Source organism: Dreissena polymorpha, chromosome 3 (assembly GCF_020536995.1).
Source record: "Dreissena polymorpha isolate Duluth1 chromosome 3, UMN_Dpol_1.0, whole genome shotgun sequence".
NCBI classification, from domain to species: Eukaryota; Metazoa; Mollusca; class Bivalvia; order Myida; family Dreissenidae; genus Dreissena; species Dreissena polymorpha.
Window position 1 is genome coordinate 98,485,979 of NC_068357.1, and position 12,943 is coordinate 98,498,921.

Genomic DNA, 12,943 nt, shown 5'->3' on the forward strand with positions numbered 1-12,943 from the left:
TTGTAGCTTTTTCTCTAATTGGGAAAGTGCCTTTTCCCATGGATTTATAAATAAGAAAAAAACGCTGGACAGGTTTTTCACAACAACAACTTTATTGCAATATTAACTTAGCAAACTTAAAAAACAAAAATGCAAAAGCTTAAAAAACAAACATTAACTACATTGAAAGAATTGACTTAAGATATGTGGTTTATAATTAACCAAACTAAGGTAAAACTGTGCTAAACCACTTTTGTAATGTTGGACTATTATAATTCATTCACAAACAGGATTAAGTACTTGTCATTAACTGCGGTACAGCAAACTGGATCAGACCAGCCATTACAAACTTCATTCACAGGGAGAAATAACAATAGGCCTTCACACAATGTGTTATAAGCAGTGGTATAGGTTCAGTTTTATCAATGAAACACCAGATACATTTTCTCAGGTAGTTGGCTGGTTGTCAAATATACAATTACATTATTGGTCAATGTAGAATGTGACCTACTTTTGTGCAAAACAGAGACAAACTGTTTACTTGAATGAATGAGATAATGTGACCCCCTCTCAACCCACTATTCATGTAGACAGTGACACAAGATTTGACATGGGTGTGTATCCACTAACATTCTATTCTCAATTTCAATGTGAAACAATGTTGTTGAATAGGATGTCAAATTACAGGGAAGGAAACTTTAAACAAATGTTAAGCATGCAATTACTGCTAGATAACATTACCCTAATGAGGACTATAAAAATCCACCCCTGGAAAGGAATTTGCAATTTGTGAGTGAAGTTGAGGTCCAGCAAGTAAAGTTAAATACAGTTGACCTGGACCAGCAAGCGTGTTTGACCGAAATCAGAAATATTAATTCATGCCAAGACTCCTACAAAACCAATAGAAAGCATTAAAAAATTAATTTGCAGCACTATTTTGAGGTTGAACTTGCTTTAAATCATATATTGATTATAAAGTGCTTATACCTTGAACAAAACAACAGGATAGGTCTTTATTTCTGTGACAATTAAACTTAATTTGTACATGTATTTGTTTGTATCAATCAATGGAATTTGTGCATAGGCAGTTCAATAATTCATAAAATTGAATGATGCATGATCAACAGAGTAGCAAAATTTAACAACATAATTTGTCCATGAAACTGTTTTTCAGTTAACCAATTTAAGTCAGCAGGCAACTGTCCAGCAGGACTAGGCAAAAGCAAAGTCTTGAAATAATTGATTGTAAACTTTATCATGGACGTTCAGGGTTCTCAATAAGAGCCGGCCGCCGGCCAAATCAGCCGTTTGAAATCAGATTTTAGCCGGTTGAAAATCGCTTAGATTTGGAAAATCGGCAATTGACTTTTCAAAATTTAATTGTCTTTTTGATAATTTGGCTCCTATTTGCTATTAAGCAAAGATGTCGCTTCATTATCTCCCTTAACGTATTACAACAACAACAATGAAAAGGCGCATATTGGAATCGGTCAAAAAGCAGTAAAATATTTTGACGCTCTGTTCATCACATGTTGAGTTAACATTTTACAAAAGTAATAAAGAGCTTTTTCCATATATCTTTTGTTAGTTAAAAAAGCTAAAATTAATAAAATGCACACAAAACTGCTCAAATATAAGTGCCTGGTTGACCACTAAAATAGCCATAAAATGGCCCAAAATGCAGGGAATCAAGTGCTCAATTTTAACATTTTCAGGGAGAGCATGCCCCCCCCCCCCCCGGAACCCCCCCAGAAGCTCTGTTGGTTCCATATTTGGGCCTGTTAGCTCAAAAGTTATCGAGAACCCTGGATGCTCAACTTCAAGATGGATTGTTTCAGAGTTAATATATATGAGTTGTTAATTTAGAACTGGTTTCCCTTCATGATGGAAATGTACAATGTAAAAAGGGAATTTTTTTGCGTTTATATTTTTCACAAACTTACATACAAATAAAACCATATCCAAAACGAAATGGATTGAAGATAAGTATAAGGTCCTCGTTTGCTGCGCAGTTTTTTTCCCCATTTTGGGAATGGGGCCAGGTCCCTTTGGAGTGCAAAGAATGGCGTCATTTTCGCTAATATTGGGAAATAAGTGGTTATGATTTTTTGCTAAGAATACTTTAAAATTGAGACTACAAGTGATTTCAATAGAATATTAACTAAGATTCAACTGATAGAACTGGACTTGAGATTAATTAAATGTTGATTTTTAGTAAAAAATATATTTTTTTAAACCTTCAATAGGGAGTTTTAAGGTCCAATTTGGGAAAAATATATACTTTTTCCCATTGGGACCGCATGGGTCCCTCTCCGGACCCAAACTGGAACGAAAAAAACCCACAGCTGCTTATTATCAAAAATAAATTTTTTTCAATAAAAGAATTCAAGGCAAGCACATTAAGCTGTTGGGCGAGTGAAAAGTCAGGCCCAATGGCCTTGAAGGGCAAGTGGCTTTGGAAATTCTGCGCTTATCATGCTTGCAACCTTGTGGGTTCAACATAATGAACATTTTGTTATATTGGTAGTGTTTTTTCACATTTTTTGTAAGTTTTTTAAAGTATGTATACATGTACATGATGAAAACTGTGCAGAAAATTTGTGACTACAGGGAACAGCAAGTCTGTCAGAGCAAAATGTAATGTATAGACTGTATTAAACATCATCTAGGCCCATTATTTATAAAGACTCTAAAGATTGTCTTACTTTTTAATAAGTTCAATTTATGTCAAACTAAAGAGTATCAGTGCATGTTTTTTCTAAGGTAAAGTTTCGAGGCCCTTTAGTTTGGGAATTTTAGGACCAAAGCAGAATTTTTACATTTTTGTTGATAAGCATGATAACCTGTTTATGCTCTATTTCTTATAAAACATTACTCAAAGACTTTGCTGCAAATATTACATGACATTACACTTTAAATTTGGTTTGATGAAAATAGGGCCAAAAAAAAAGCTCCGTTTCTTATCTCCTTGGAAAAAAAACGGGGTCGGTAGGTAGGGATTTTATTATTTTATTTTTTTTATTCTCGGGTACTAGAAATGGAAGGCTACTAAAGCTTACAACAAGAAAAACATGTAGATATATATATGCTTTGTTTGCTTGATATTACATCTTATATGAACGACAATGAAAAAAATAAAAATAAATAAAAAAATTATTTTTGGCAACCCCAATAAAAAGTTGAGGGTCGACGCCGATTCGGAAGACACGGTCGGGCGACCGAAAACTGACCTTTTTTTTGCCTAGGGAGGAACACAATACAAAAACGCTTCAAACTTTGTCAATATGAGTCCAAAGTCATTTTTTTCAAGAGAAAGCAATAGTGCTGCAACAATATACCGGTAATTTTTTTTTATCGGTATATATCGCAATACGCAATCCGCATATTGAATTGCGATACAATTTTTATCATACCGGTATGAAAATTCTACAAAACTTCATCCACATTTCGTACAGAAAAGCCATCCGATATAATGATATCAAGGTTAACAAAACAAATCGGTGTTTACTGTTGAGTAAAAATAAATTGTTGCATAAAGAAAGCATTCTAAAAAGTTTATTATACGGAGTACAGTTGTTACATGGGAGTCCGCAAGATCTGCTTTTGCATGTCATACTGTTAAATTTAAGATGAAGCTTATGGCAATACAAAAAATAACAACACAATTTATTACATCAAAATGTAAATTGATGTTATTATAAACAGAATAATAATGATCAAAACAAATTTTAAGTAACAACATTCTGATGAGTGACACGACCTCTTTCCAGTTATTATTCTTCTTGTAAGCCTTTATAATAGTTCTCTAAATGGCAGACGAAAAGGTTATGTTCATGTAATTAAATGGTTTGGGTGATAAGCTGGCGAGTTATAATTCTGGTACAAGTTTGCAATAAATTGCAATATATTGCAATACAGATTTTTGTACTGACAATATATTGCAATACGGTTTTTGGAGTTTTGTTGCAGAACTATAAAGCATACACTGAGAGCGAAATATTGAAATTATAAGAGTGGAAAAATACATCACTTTCAAGCACCAAAATGGGGCTGAATTTGGGCCCAAAAAGCCCTAAAAATATCTGACATTGCATTTGAAACACTACAATTTAGAACATTTGCATCATCAATCAGTTTTTTTTTCTTCGTTGAGACCCGCCGAGTACCGGCCCTTTCCCATAGACGAGTTTTTCCCCTCTTACAGAGATTTTTACCAAAACAATGATATATATAGATAAAAAAAAAATATTGCATAATTAAATTATCTGTTGCATTGAATTTGTTTTAAAACAGTAAAATATGTTAAATTGATTATTTGAGACTTTCATTATTTTTCCCATAAATTAGGCGTTTCGCGCGATTTTTCCATCCTCAAAAAAGGCCAGACCCTTTCCCCAAAATCAGATAAAAAACCTGCATCAATTAATATTTAATTTGTAACACACAACAACTTGTCACAAAATATGCCAGTTTAAAGGTCTGGGTTACAATCTGGCTGGTTATCCTGCTTTGTGGAGAAAATATGCAGTTATTGATTTAGCTAAAAACTTTCTCCAAGGCACGTCCCATCCGCCTAACCCCCTGCAACAGGTGTTCCCATAATATGTCCCTTTTTTAAACGGTCCACAAAATTAAAATAATGCGTTTCTTTTCCATATGATCAAGAAACTAAGTATTTCAGATTTGTAGTTTTTGTCTTAATGTCTTTAAAAAATACCTGAACTGCAAATTATTTTATTCCTCAATTTGAGGAACAATAATGTTTGCCATGTGATTTCAAACCATTTTTTGTTGATTCGTCACATCAAAAGCTTTAGTCTTACCGGTACATTATTTTAACAATACATGCAGTATATACTATGCCTACATGTAAATTGTACCTGCAAAACTTACTCAGTGCTCCAGAGAAATATATTGTCAATAAATGTGTTTTATCATGTTTCTTTCAAAGCATTGGACCCATTACAGATTTATACCAAACAGTCGATATGTATTCACATATTCAACATGTGAACTCTCCCGCAACATCTAACTTAAAATCAGCAAACGATTTGTTGGTTGGGCAATGTGCACATCACAAGGTTGCGTGAACAACAGATACTATTGTACTTATCTTGAAATGTATCACAAGATGAAATAGCTCCTAGCTCAAAGACATGTCAGTATGGAGTAAACAGTTAAATATTTTAAACTCACCATTTGTTAAATCTGCTACAGCCTTACGTATTCCTTTATCAAAAGCTTTCGCATCATCATAGCGCTCAAACGTCAACCCGAATCGTTTGTCATCTATAAGCCAGTGATGAAACTTTGGATTGGGTATTGTATATCTAATGTCCTTTTTAATATCACATTTTAAAACCACCTGAAAATATATTCATGGAATATTTCAATAATTGTTTGCAACATTTCTGAATGCATAGGACCCAAAAGACTCATTGAATCAAATACTTAATATTTCAACTGAGTTTTTTTTTTAAAGAAGATTCTTGCAATAGAAGCAATAAACCATTCACAAGTTAAAAGCATACAACATACAGTTACAATGTTGACAGTTTAAATAGAAATTATCTTAATCCTGAAAGTAAATAATGGTATGAGCAATTTTCTATTTTTGAGAAATGAACTGATTAATTCCTAGCTACAATGGTTTTCAGGAGCAACTTTAACAAGGCTATTGTCAAGCAATATGGTCCCCTACCGGCTCAACCATTGTCAGAAATTCCACTGTTTTCAGATTGTTTTTATTGATTTTTTTTGTTGCCATAGCAACCACAATTTTTGATGTAGGAACAAAATGAAATGACGTGCATAATGTCCATATTGCCATCTATTCATGTTCCAAGTTTCATGAAAAAATATTAAGAACTTTTAAAGTTATCGCAGGATCCAGAAAACCACCATTTTCAGCAGTATTTTTAGTCCATTTGTTGCCATAGCAACCAGAATTTTTGACGTAGAAACAAAATGAAATGACGTGCATAATGTCCATATTGCCATCTATCCATGTTCTAAGTTTCATGAAAAAATATTCATAACTTTCAAAGTTATCGCAGGATCCAGAAAAGTGTGACGGACGGACAGACGGAGCGCAAACCATAAGTCCCCTCCGGTGAAACCGGTAGGGGACAATTAATGTAGCCTTCAAGCTATAAAGCTTCTAGACTACAAAGTAATTTCAATTTATATAAAATTATATAAGAGAGTTGTATATATGTTTTAAAACTGTTACAAGCTTATGCTGCAACAGTTATTTTTATAAACACAACATAAAACCTATTATTGTTAACAAAAAGAAAGGTGTTTACAATACTTTGTAAAACACGTACAGAATTATCCACAATTCTCTGTCCGAAGATCATGTATTCATGTTTCTTGTCCTCGGGTCTGACCCGCCGTACGAGGCCCACATAGCTGAGGCCCCCGCCCCCCATCGGCACCCACCCACCGCTGGAGTCGTCACGGGTCATAACCTGTGCCTGCACACGCACAAGTGTTTCATCACTGAAAATATCAAATAAATGTTATAAAGATTTTTCCTTCATGTGTTCATTTAAAGTTAATTTGTGGTCTTGAACGACTTATTAGAACCACACAGACAAAAAATCCTGGATTTTTTTTCAAATTACTGAATTAAAATTACTCTTTGTAAACATGTACTATCATGATATATCACATGTACTGACCAAAAATTTATTTAAGCTTAAGTCTATGTTTCAGAGACAATTTAAATCAAAACAATGCAATTTTTCAAATTGCAAAAGGGACCTCCCCCATTTCCAAACTCGTGAAAAAAACTGCACTGTTATTGCTAAAGATGAGGAGTTTCACATCATATCACATCATAATGTGAAATTTAATTAAAATATGGCAGTCATATTCAAAATTACATAATATTCAGTTAGCAATGCGTTCTTATTTTTTTGTGTTAATTTAATAATTTGTACCTTTAAAATAACTTCTCCATTTGATATGAATCAATCTATAATATGAACTATAATGGTAAATACCTTTCCTACATGTAGATGTTGTGACATAGGTTTATTTCACATACATGTAGCATGAAGACAATATTTTTAATACAATTAATTTAATAGCATCGCATATTATTAAAGCCGGCCGAGTTGATATTTCTCACAACAATTTGGTTTTCTCAACTGACCAGAATTGATCAATATTAGTAAGATACATTCTAAAGCTTAACTCTTCCATACTGATTTTAGCATAAATTGTGCCAAAAATGCCGAAAGCATCAAAGATACGAAACTTAATCATGTACCAGGGTTTTTTTTGGGTTGTGGGGGAAGGGGCTTTTAGCCCTTATGTGGGGGAAATTTTGTGCTTTTTCACTTTGGGGAAAAATTGTGCGTGTGGGAATTTTCGCGGCGTTCCCCTTTTGGGGAGATTTGTTTACTTACTCTCTCATTATTACAATACACTTGTACATGTTTGCACTATATTCATTGTTTTTTTCATAATTTATTACGTTGTGCAAGATTAAATTGAAAAAGAATTGAGTGATTATAATCATGAGACACATCTTTCTATTAAAAAAAAATAAAAAATTTTTAGGGGGAATTTTTGGTTCTGAAAGGGGAAAAAAACAGCCTAGTTTGGTGGGGGAAGACGCCAATATTCGGCGTCTGTTATATAAGGTAAAACCCCTGTGTACATAACAGAATCCTCTAGACTATTATTAACCTGTGACGTATACACGAATTGGGTAACGTGAGCGCCAATTTCACGTGATTTCCACTTCGGCCCTTTTCAAAACAAAGAACAACTACTAAACCACAGGTGCCGGACGCGTGGCAAAATCACTTAAACAATATCAATATGTCATAAAACAACATTTTTCATCATTTTGACAAAAAAATTATATATTATTGATAAACAAGGTAGGTATCTCTTGACACAGGAAAATCACCTACATACAACTATCAAAATATCACAGCTATGGAACATAATTCACATTAGTACAATTAACAAATATGAGTATATTAACTTACAATGCAGAGTTGTCCTTTTGTTTGCGATATTACGTCGAAATCGTGGTAAATCGGGAATTTTTTATCGGCAATTTTGAGTCCAGCTCCATGCCGATCAGACGCTCAAGTTAAATTAGATTCTCGGTGTCAGATATTCGGTAACTCTAAGGCGCGGAACCAATAGTTGGATAAATAGTGTAAGGAGAAGGACGGATCATCGTACACAATTAAAATAAATATTCAAACATAACGATTATATTAGTGTTTGGTGTGGGCAAAAGACAAATCTGTGTTGTTAGTTGATAAAGTCTTATTTGTTTATTGTACTTATGCGGATTATGTTCGGTAGCTGGGGTATTTCGATACTTTTACTCTTGATAAAATCGACACTGAACGTTCGGTCAGACGAGAGCCAACCTATCATTTCTACGAGTTCAAGAAGTCTTTTCTTGTAGTTTATATTGGCAAGTAGCGGTTTGTGGTCATTGTTCGTCACGAGGCAACCTTTCCCAACAAAATGTTACATATTTTACGAAAATCTACCGCCATTTAGGCACTTAATGGCTTAAAAAAGTATTGAAGAAGGTGATTTTCCTCTGTCAAGAGATAACTACCTTGTTTGTGTGTGTATATATATATATCAGATTTTTTTTGTCAAAATGATAAAAAAAATAGTTGTTTTATGACATATTTGTAGCTTTTAAGTAATTTGGCCACTTGCCCAACTTGTGAGTTTGTGCTTTTATTTTCATGCTTCAGTCCATGCCTCGAGCGAATCACATGGTTTAACATGTGACCCGCACGTGTTTAAATATAGATCAATTCTGTCCATGGACAGAAATTGAAAAGCCCTATCTTTGTACTGATTTTGGGCATTTCTAGACCGATTTTGACCAAATCTTTTGCACATCTGACAAAAATTTGTTTACATTTTGACTAATTATCACTTTTTGCAACTTTTTTTATGAATCATATATGGTATGAACAATTAAAATTGCCTGTATTTCAGATGCGCAAATGTTTGTTGTAGTGATGATATTTTCGAGGAAACAGTTATATACTGAATATTTACAGTGCTTTAAAATATCCATTTAATTAAAATTTCATCTTTAGATGATTTTTAAACCTGAAAATCAGTTTCCACTGTCTTTCGGCATTGGCGCCAAATTATAAATTCTGACGCCAAATTTCAGCAAATAGCTTTTTTTAAGACACATTTTTCCTGCTCAACATTAGGGGTTGAAGAATCCACTCGACCGCTCGCATATACCGCTCGCATATGCGAGTGAAGTTGACGGTCGGGTGAGTAAAATTTGTTAAATACTCGACCGTCCGGGCGAGTGCTGTTTTTCAAGTTGAGAAATATAAATTCAGTTCCAGAACTCCTTCCACGTCGATACAAATTGCGAACAATTTTTCGAACATACAAATCATACGTTTAGTACACAAAGAAACTGCACTTTCGTTTTGACAATGAAAAATAACGTCACGGGCACAGTAAAAATATTTCTTGAAATCTGCTGCGCTCTTTTCGTCGTTGTAAGTGCTCTTAGTTAATCGATTAAAAGTGAATAAAACTGTTAAATATATTGGTCATTCCGTGAATTTTAATATAAATATCAATAAAACAATAATACATCACTGGTTAATTATAATACTTCTTATATTGAATTAAAAATAAACAGAAACAAATAATTATTAATAAACAGAATAATTCCGAATTTCGTGATCAGAAGCCTTAGGCAAAATGTACCATATTGTAACCATTTGTCAATCAAGCGTGTCTTTCAGTAAAAGTTCGTCTGAAATATTAAAATGGAAAAGGGTACTATTTTAAAATATCTGCAAGGTGGTGGCGACAGGGAACAGAAAGAATTAGAAAGGAAAGCAAATCTAATCCATCAGATAATGTAGATAATTTGTTTGCAGTTTAGTGTCACTATGTTAAGTAAGTTTAGAGGGTTCTGGTTGATCATAACTATAAATATTATAGATATCTATTTTTTTAATGCAGGGCGAGTAGATTAAAGTGAAGGGCTGGTGGATTGTCAGGCCTACTTGCCCTGCAGGGTGAGTGGCTCTGGAAAAATTCTTCAACCCCTGAACATTTCCTTAAAATGACATTAGACGCTTTGTTAGCCAGCCGCTTTACGGCAGTCTTATTTAATATAATTTCCATGAGGTAAGCTATACTGCTGAAATCAATCGACCGTGTTGACTGCCACAAAATGGCATGTAATGGTGATAACTGCAATTATTGGGCAGGCCTTTTCCACTCCATTTTGGGAAAACGCCTCACTGGAATTTTGCGTCGTAAAAAAAACATTTTGGGAAAAAAAATAATCGCATGTCAATAGTGTTTCTTGTATTTCAAAGAAGCTGATAACTGGCGAATAACGACCTTTTTGATAGCATATTAAAATTTTACAAAATCTTATGAACATGTGTGATAAGTGCAGGTTTTTTTTAATTGGGATTTTTTTCAATTGGGAAAAAACAATCAAATTTGCATTGGGAATAGGGCCGATATTTGAACCCGTAGCATAGAGCGGAAAAGGCCTCTTGTTGGCCTTGTTACAAGTTAGAAATCTTAATTGGGCGTCATTTGTATGGCTTCAGAGAAAAGACAACCTTGAGATATACAAACTTTGCACTTACGTGTTTAGTGATTTTCACAGTATACGATTCCAACCAGATAAAGGACTTTTAGGGTGACACAAATAGCAATAAAAAACATAAGTATCAATTGTTTTAGAAAATTCAGTGTGATTTAAGGCAAAAAAAACTAATTTTACATAGATTGGTGCTTTACAAATGTGAAATATTTTTCTGTTTCAATCATCAACATCTCAATCTAAAGTTATAATAACGCATAGTAAAAGTGTTCTGGCCACTATGTAGCATGTCATATGCTAGAACACATTTATATTATTTTTAAAGCCACACACCTTACTTGACATAGTAAATTAAAGTATAAATTAGAAAAATATTTTATCTATGCCAACTAGAATATATCTCGTGGTTACAAGGTAGAAATCTGGCTTTTTTACGCTTAACAATAATCACATTTGTCGAAACAGACGTATACGTCTAAAAATCCTACTTTCGGTTTTAAAAGCGGTGCCGTTTGAAAAATAATAAATTACTTGCTAACTAGGCTAAACATTTAATTTTATCTTAACCAATTAGAATATAGGCTATAGATTTACTGACAATATTGCACACTTTCAAATTGCATCTATATGTATTGATTAACATGTATTTTATTTCAAGGTGTGTGGCTTTTAACTTGTAAATTTTATATAATGTTAATAAATAAACTCATAAAATATAAAATGGAAATTATAGTTTTTGTTTGTATTATTATCACACATTCTTTGCCCACAAGTGGCCCAGTTTTTTTGAAGACCAGAATAATAATAAAGTGTTACAAATGCGAACAAATCAAATTATTTGTAAAGTTCTGTTGTTATAGTTATATTTTCTGACATTACACAGATTACTTATATAAAGTATAAAATACACCACTCACAGTGGGAGCATAGACTTTTACTCCAAGGGTCAATGGTTGTAGCCCAGTTGAGGATAGATTATTTTTTCTGTTTTGTTTTGTACTGCAGTTATTTAGTTCCAATGTTTACATTGATCAATCTGAAGACTTAAATGACAAATTTCAATGCATGCCAAAATGTATGAAAAGGCCCCAAGTTTTCATAAAGAGGAAATGACTAAAGGGTGAAGGATATTTAGCAAAAATATCAAACTTCCAAGGCAAAGAAGATATAATATGGTGAATGTACCCTCATTTTAACTTTATTATTTAGTTGATCCAAGACTATTCAAGCTTCTTATAACGATTATCTATTTATATTCAAACTTTCTAGCTTTGCTGTATATTCTGTAATTGTACTTTATCAGTGTAATGTCCAGTTTAAAACATGTATTCCATTCACAAATTATTATGAATGGAAAAACCAATCCCAGAGGTTGACCTAGTTTCCAAAACCTCCTTGATATAAGCTGTAGGAGACAAATCAACGCTATAAGTTAAATGTAAATTAGTGCAATGTGTTTGTTTTCGAAGACGTTAAGACAATACAAGACATTAACGGCTGTCATTAAAAGGATTGTGAAAACTGATGCGAAACGATCAATCCCAATTAATTACATGCCAACTAAAACTCCGATATTACCTAAAAAATCAGTGTTATCAGGCGGTTAAAAATGTATCATCGGGTAACTTACTCTTTAGATAAACTCTCTGTCATCTTTCATATTCCATAATTTAATGAATTCTTCAGTATTCGTCCAAAATATAACATAATTCTTTTTCTTTCATCCACACAGGAAATGGCAAATCACACACTGCAATCAATCGATACCCATATAAAAATAGTCCTAGCCGGAATAATATGTTTTTCACTTAAAGTCCCTTGGATTATCCTATAAATGTGATTTAATAACGCGGAAATAATTTCTTTTTATGTATCATTTAAGTTGCACTGTCTACCACAAGTGTATACAGACAATTTTATGTGTCGCGTATAAATTTCAGGTTAAAGATGGCGATTGAAAATAGTCCGGGTCAAATTATGCAAATTGTTTGCAAACTTTGATAAATGCTTCCAAATATCTGGTTCGTCAATTCAAAATAAAACGAAAACAGTAAACCATATGTATTGCATGCGGGTGAGAATGACAAAAAACGTTCAAGAAATATGTTTTAACTGATGTATTTGTATGCCACATTGATAAATTCAGCCCGTGAACTTCGGTGGATGCTGTTTGACCAATGGACTGCGAGGTCAGCGGCTGAGCTGTCAATCATTATCATTTTGTTCTCTTATGAATTAAATACGTGAAGGTCAAACCAGCAGCGAAGTTGGAGGGCGTGACGTCACATAAATTATTACAATGAATGAATAGCATATGCCTGCTGGATAGTAACATAGTCTTCAGATATCTTTGCAACCAAT

The 12,943-nt window shown here is 33.3% G+C and overlaps 1 protein-coding gene across 3 annotated transcripts in view; it reads right to left on the reverse strand.

Annotated features, from left to right (window-relative positions):
* Positions 1–12,344, reverse strand: part of LOC127875473 (sprouty-related, EVH1 domain-containing protein 2-like) — a 34,910-nt gene extending 22,566 nt beyond the window's left edge. For all 3 annotated transcript variants that reach the window (XM_052420549.1, XM_052420548.1, XM_052420546.1), the window contains exons 1-3: positions 12,213–12,344; positions 6,309–6,483; positions 5,176–5,344 (exon numbers count right to left, since the gene is read on the reverse strand). In XM_052420549.1, coding sequence (XP_052276509.1) covers positions 5,176–5,344; positions 6,309–6,483; positions 12,213–12,235 — 367 coding nt within the window. In that variant the 5' untranslated portion in view covers positions 12,236–12,344. The remainder of the gene's footprint in view (positions 1–5,175; positions 5,345–6,308; positions 6,484–12,212) is intronic.
* Between the last annotated feature and the right edge of the window lie 599 nt (positions 12,345–12,943).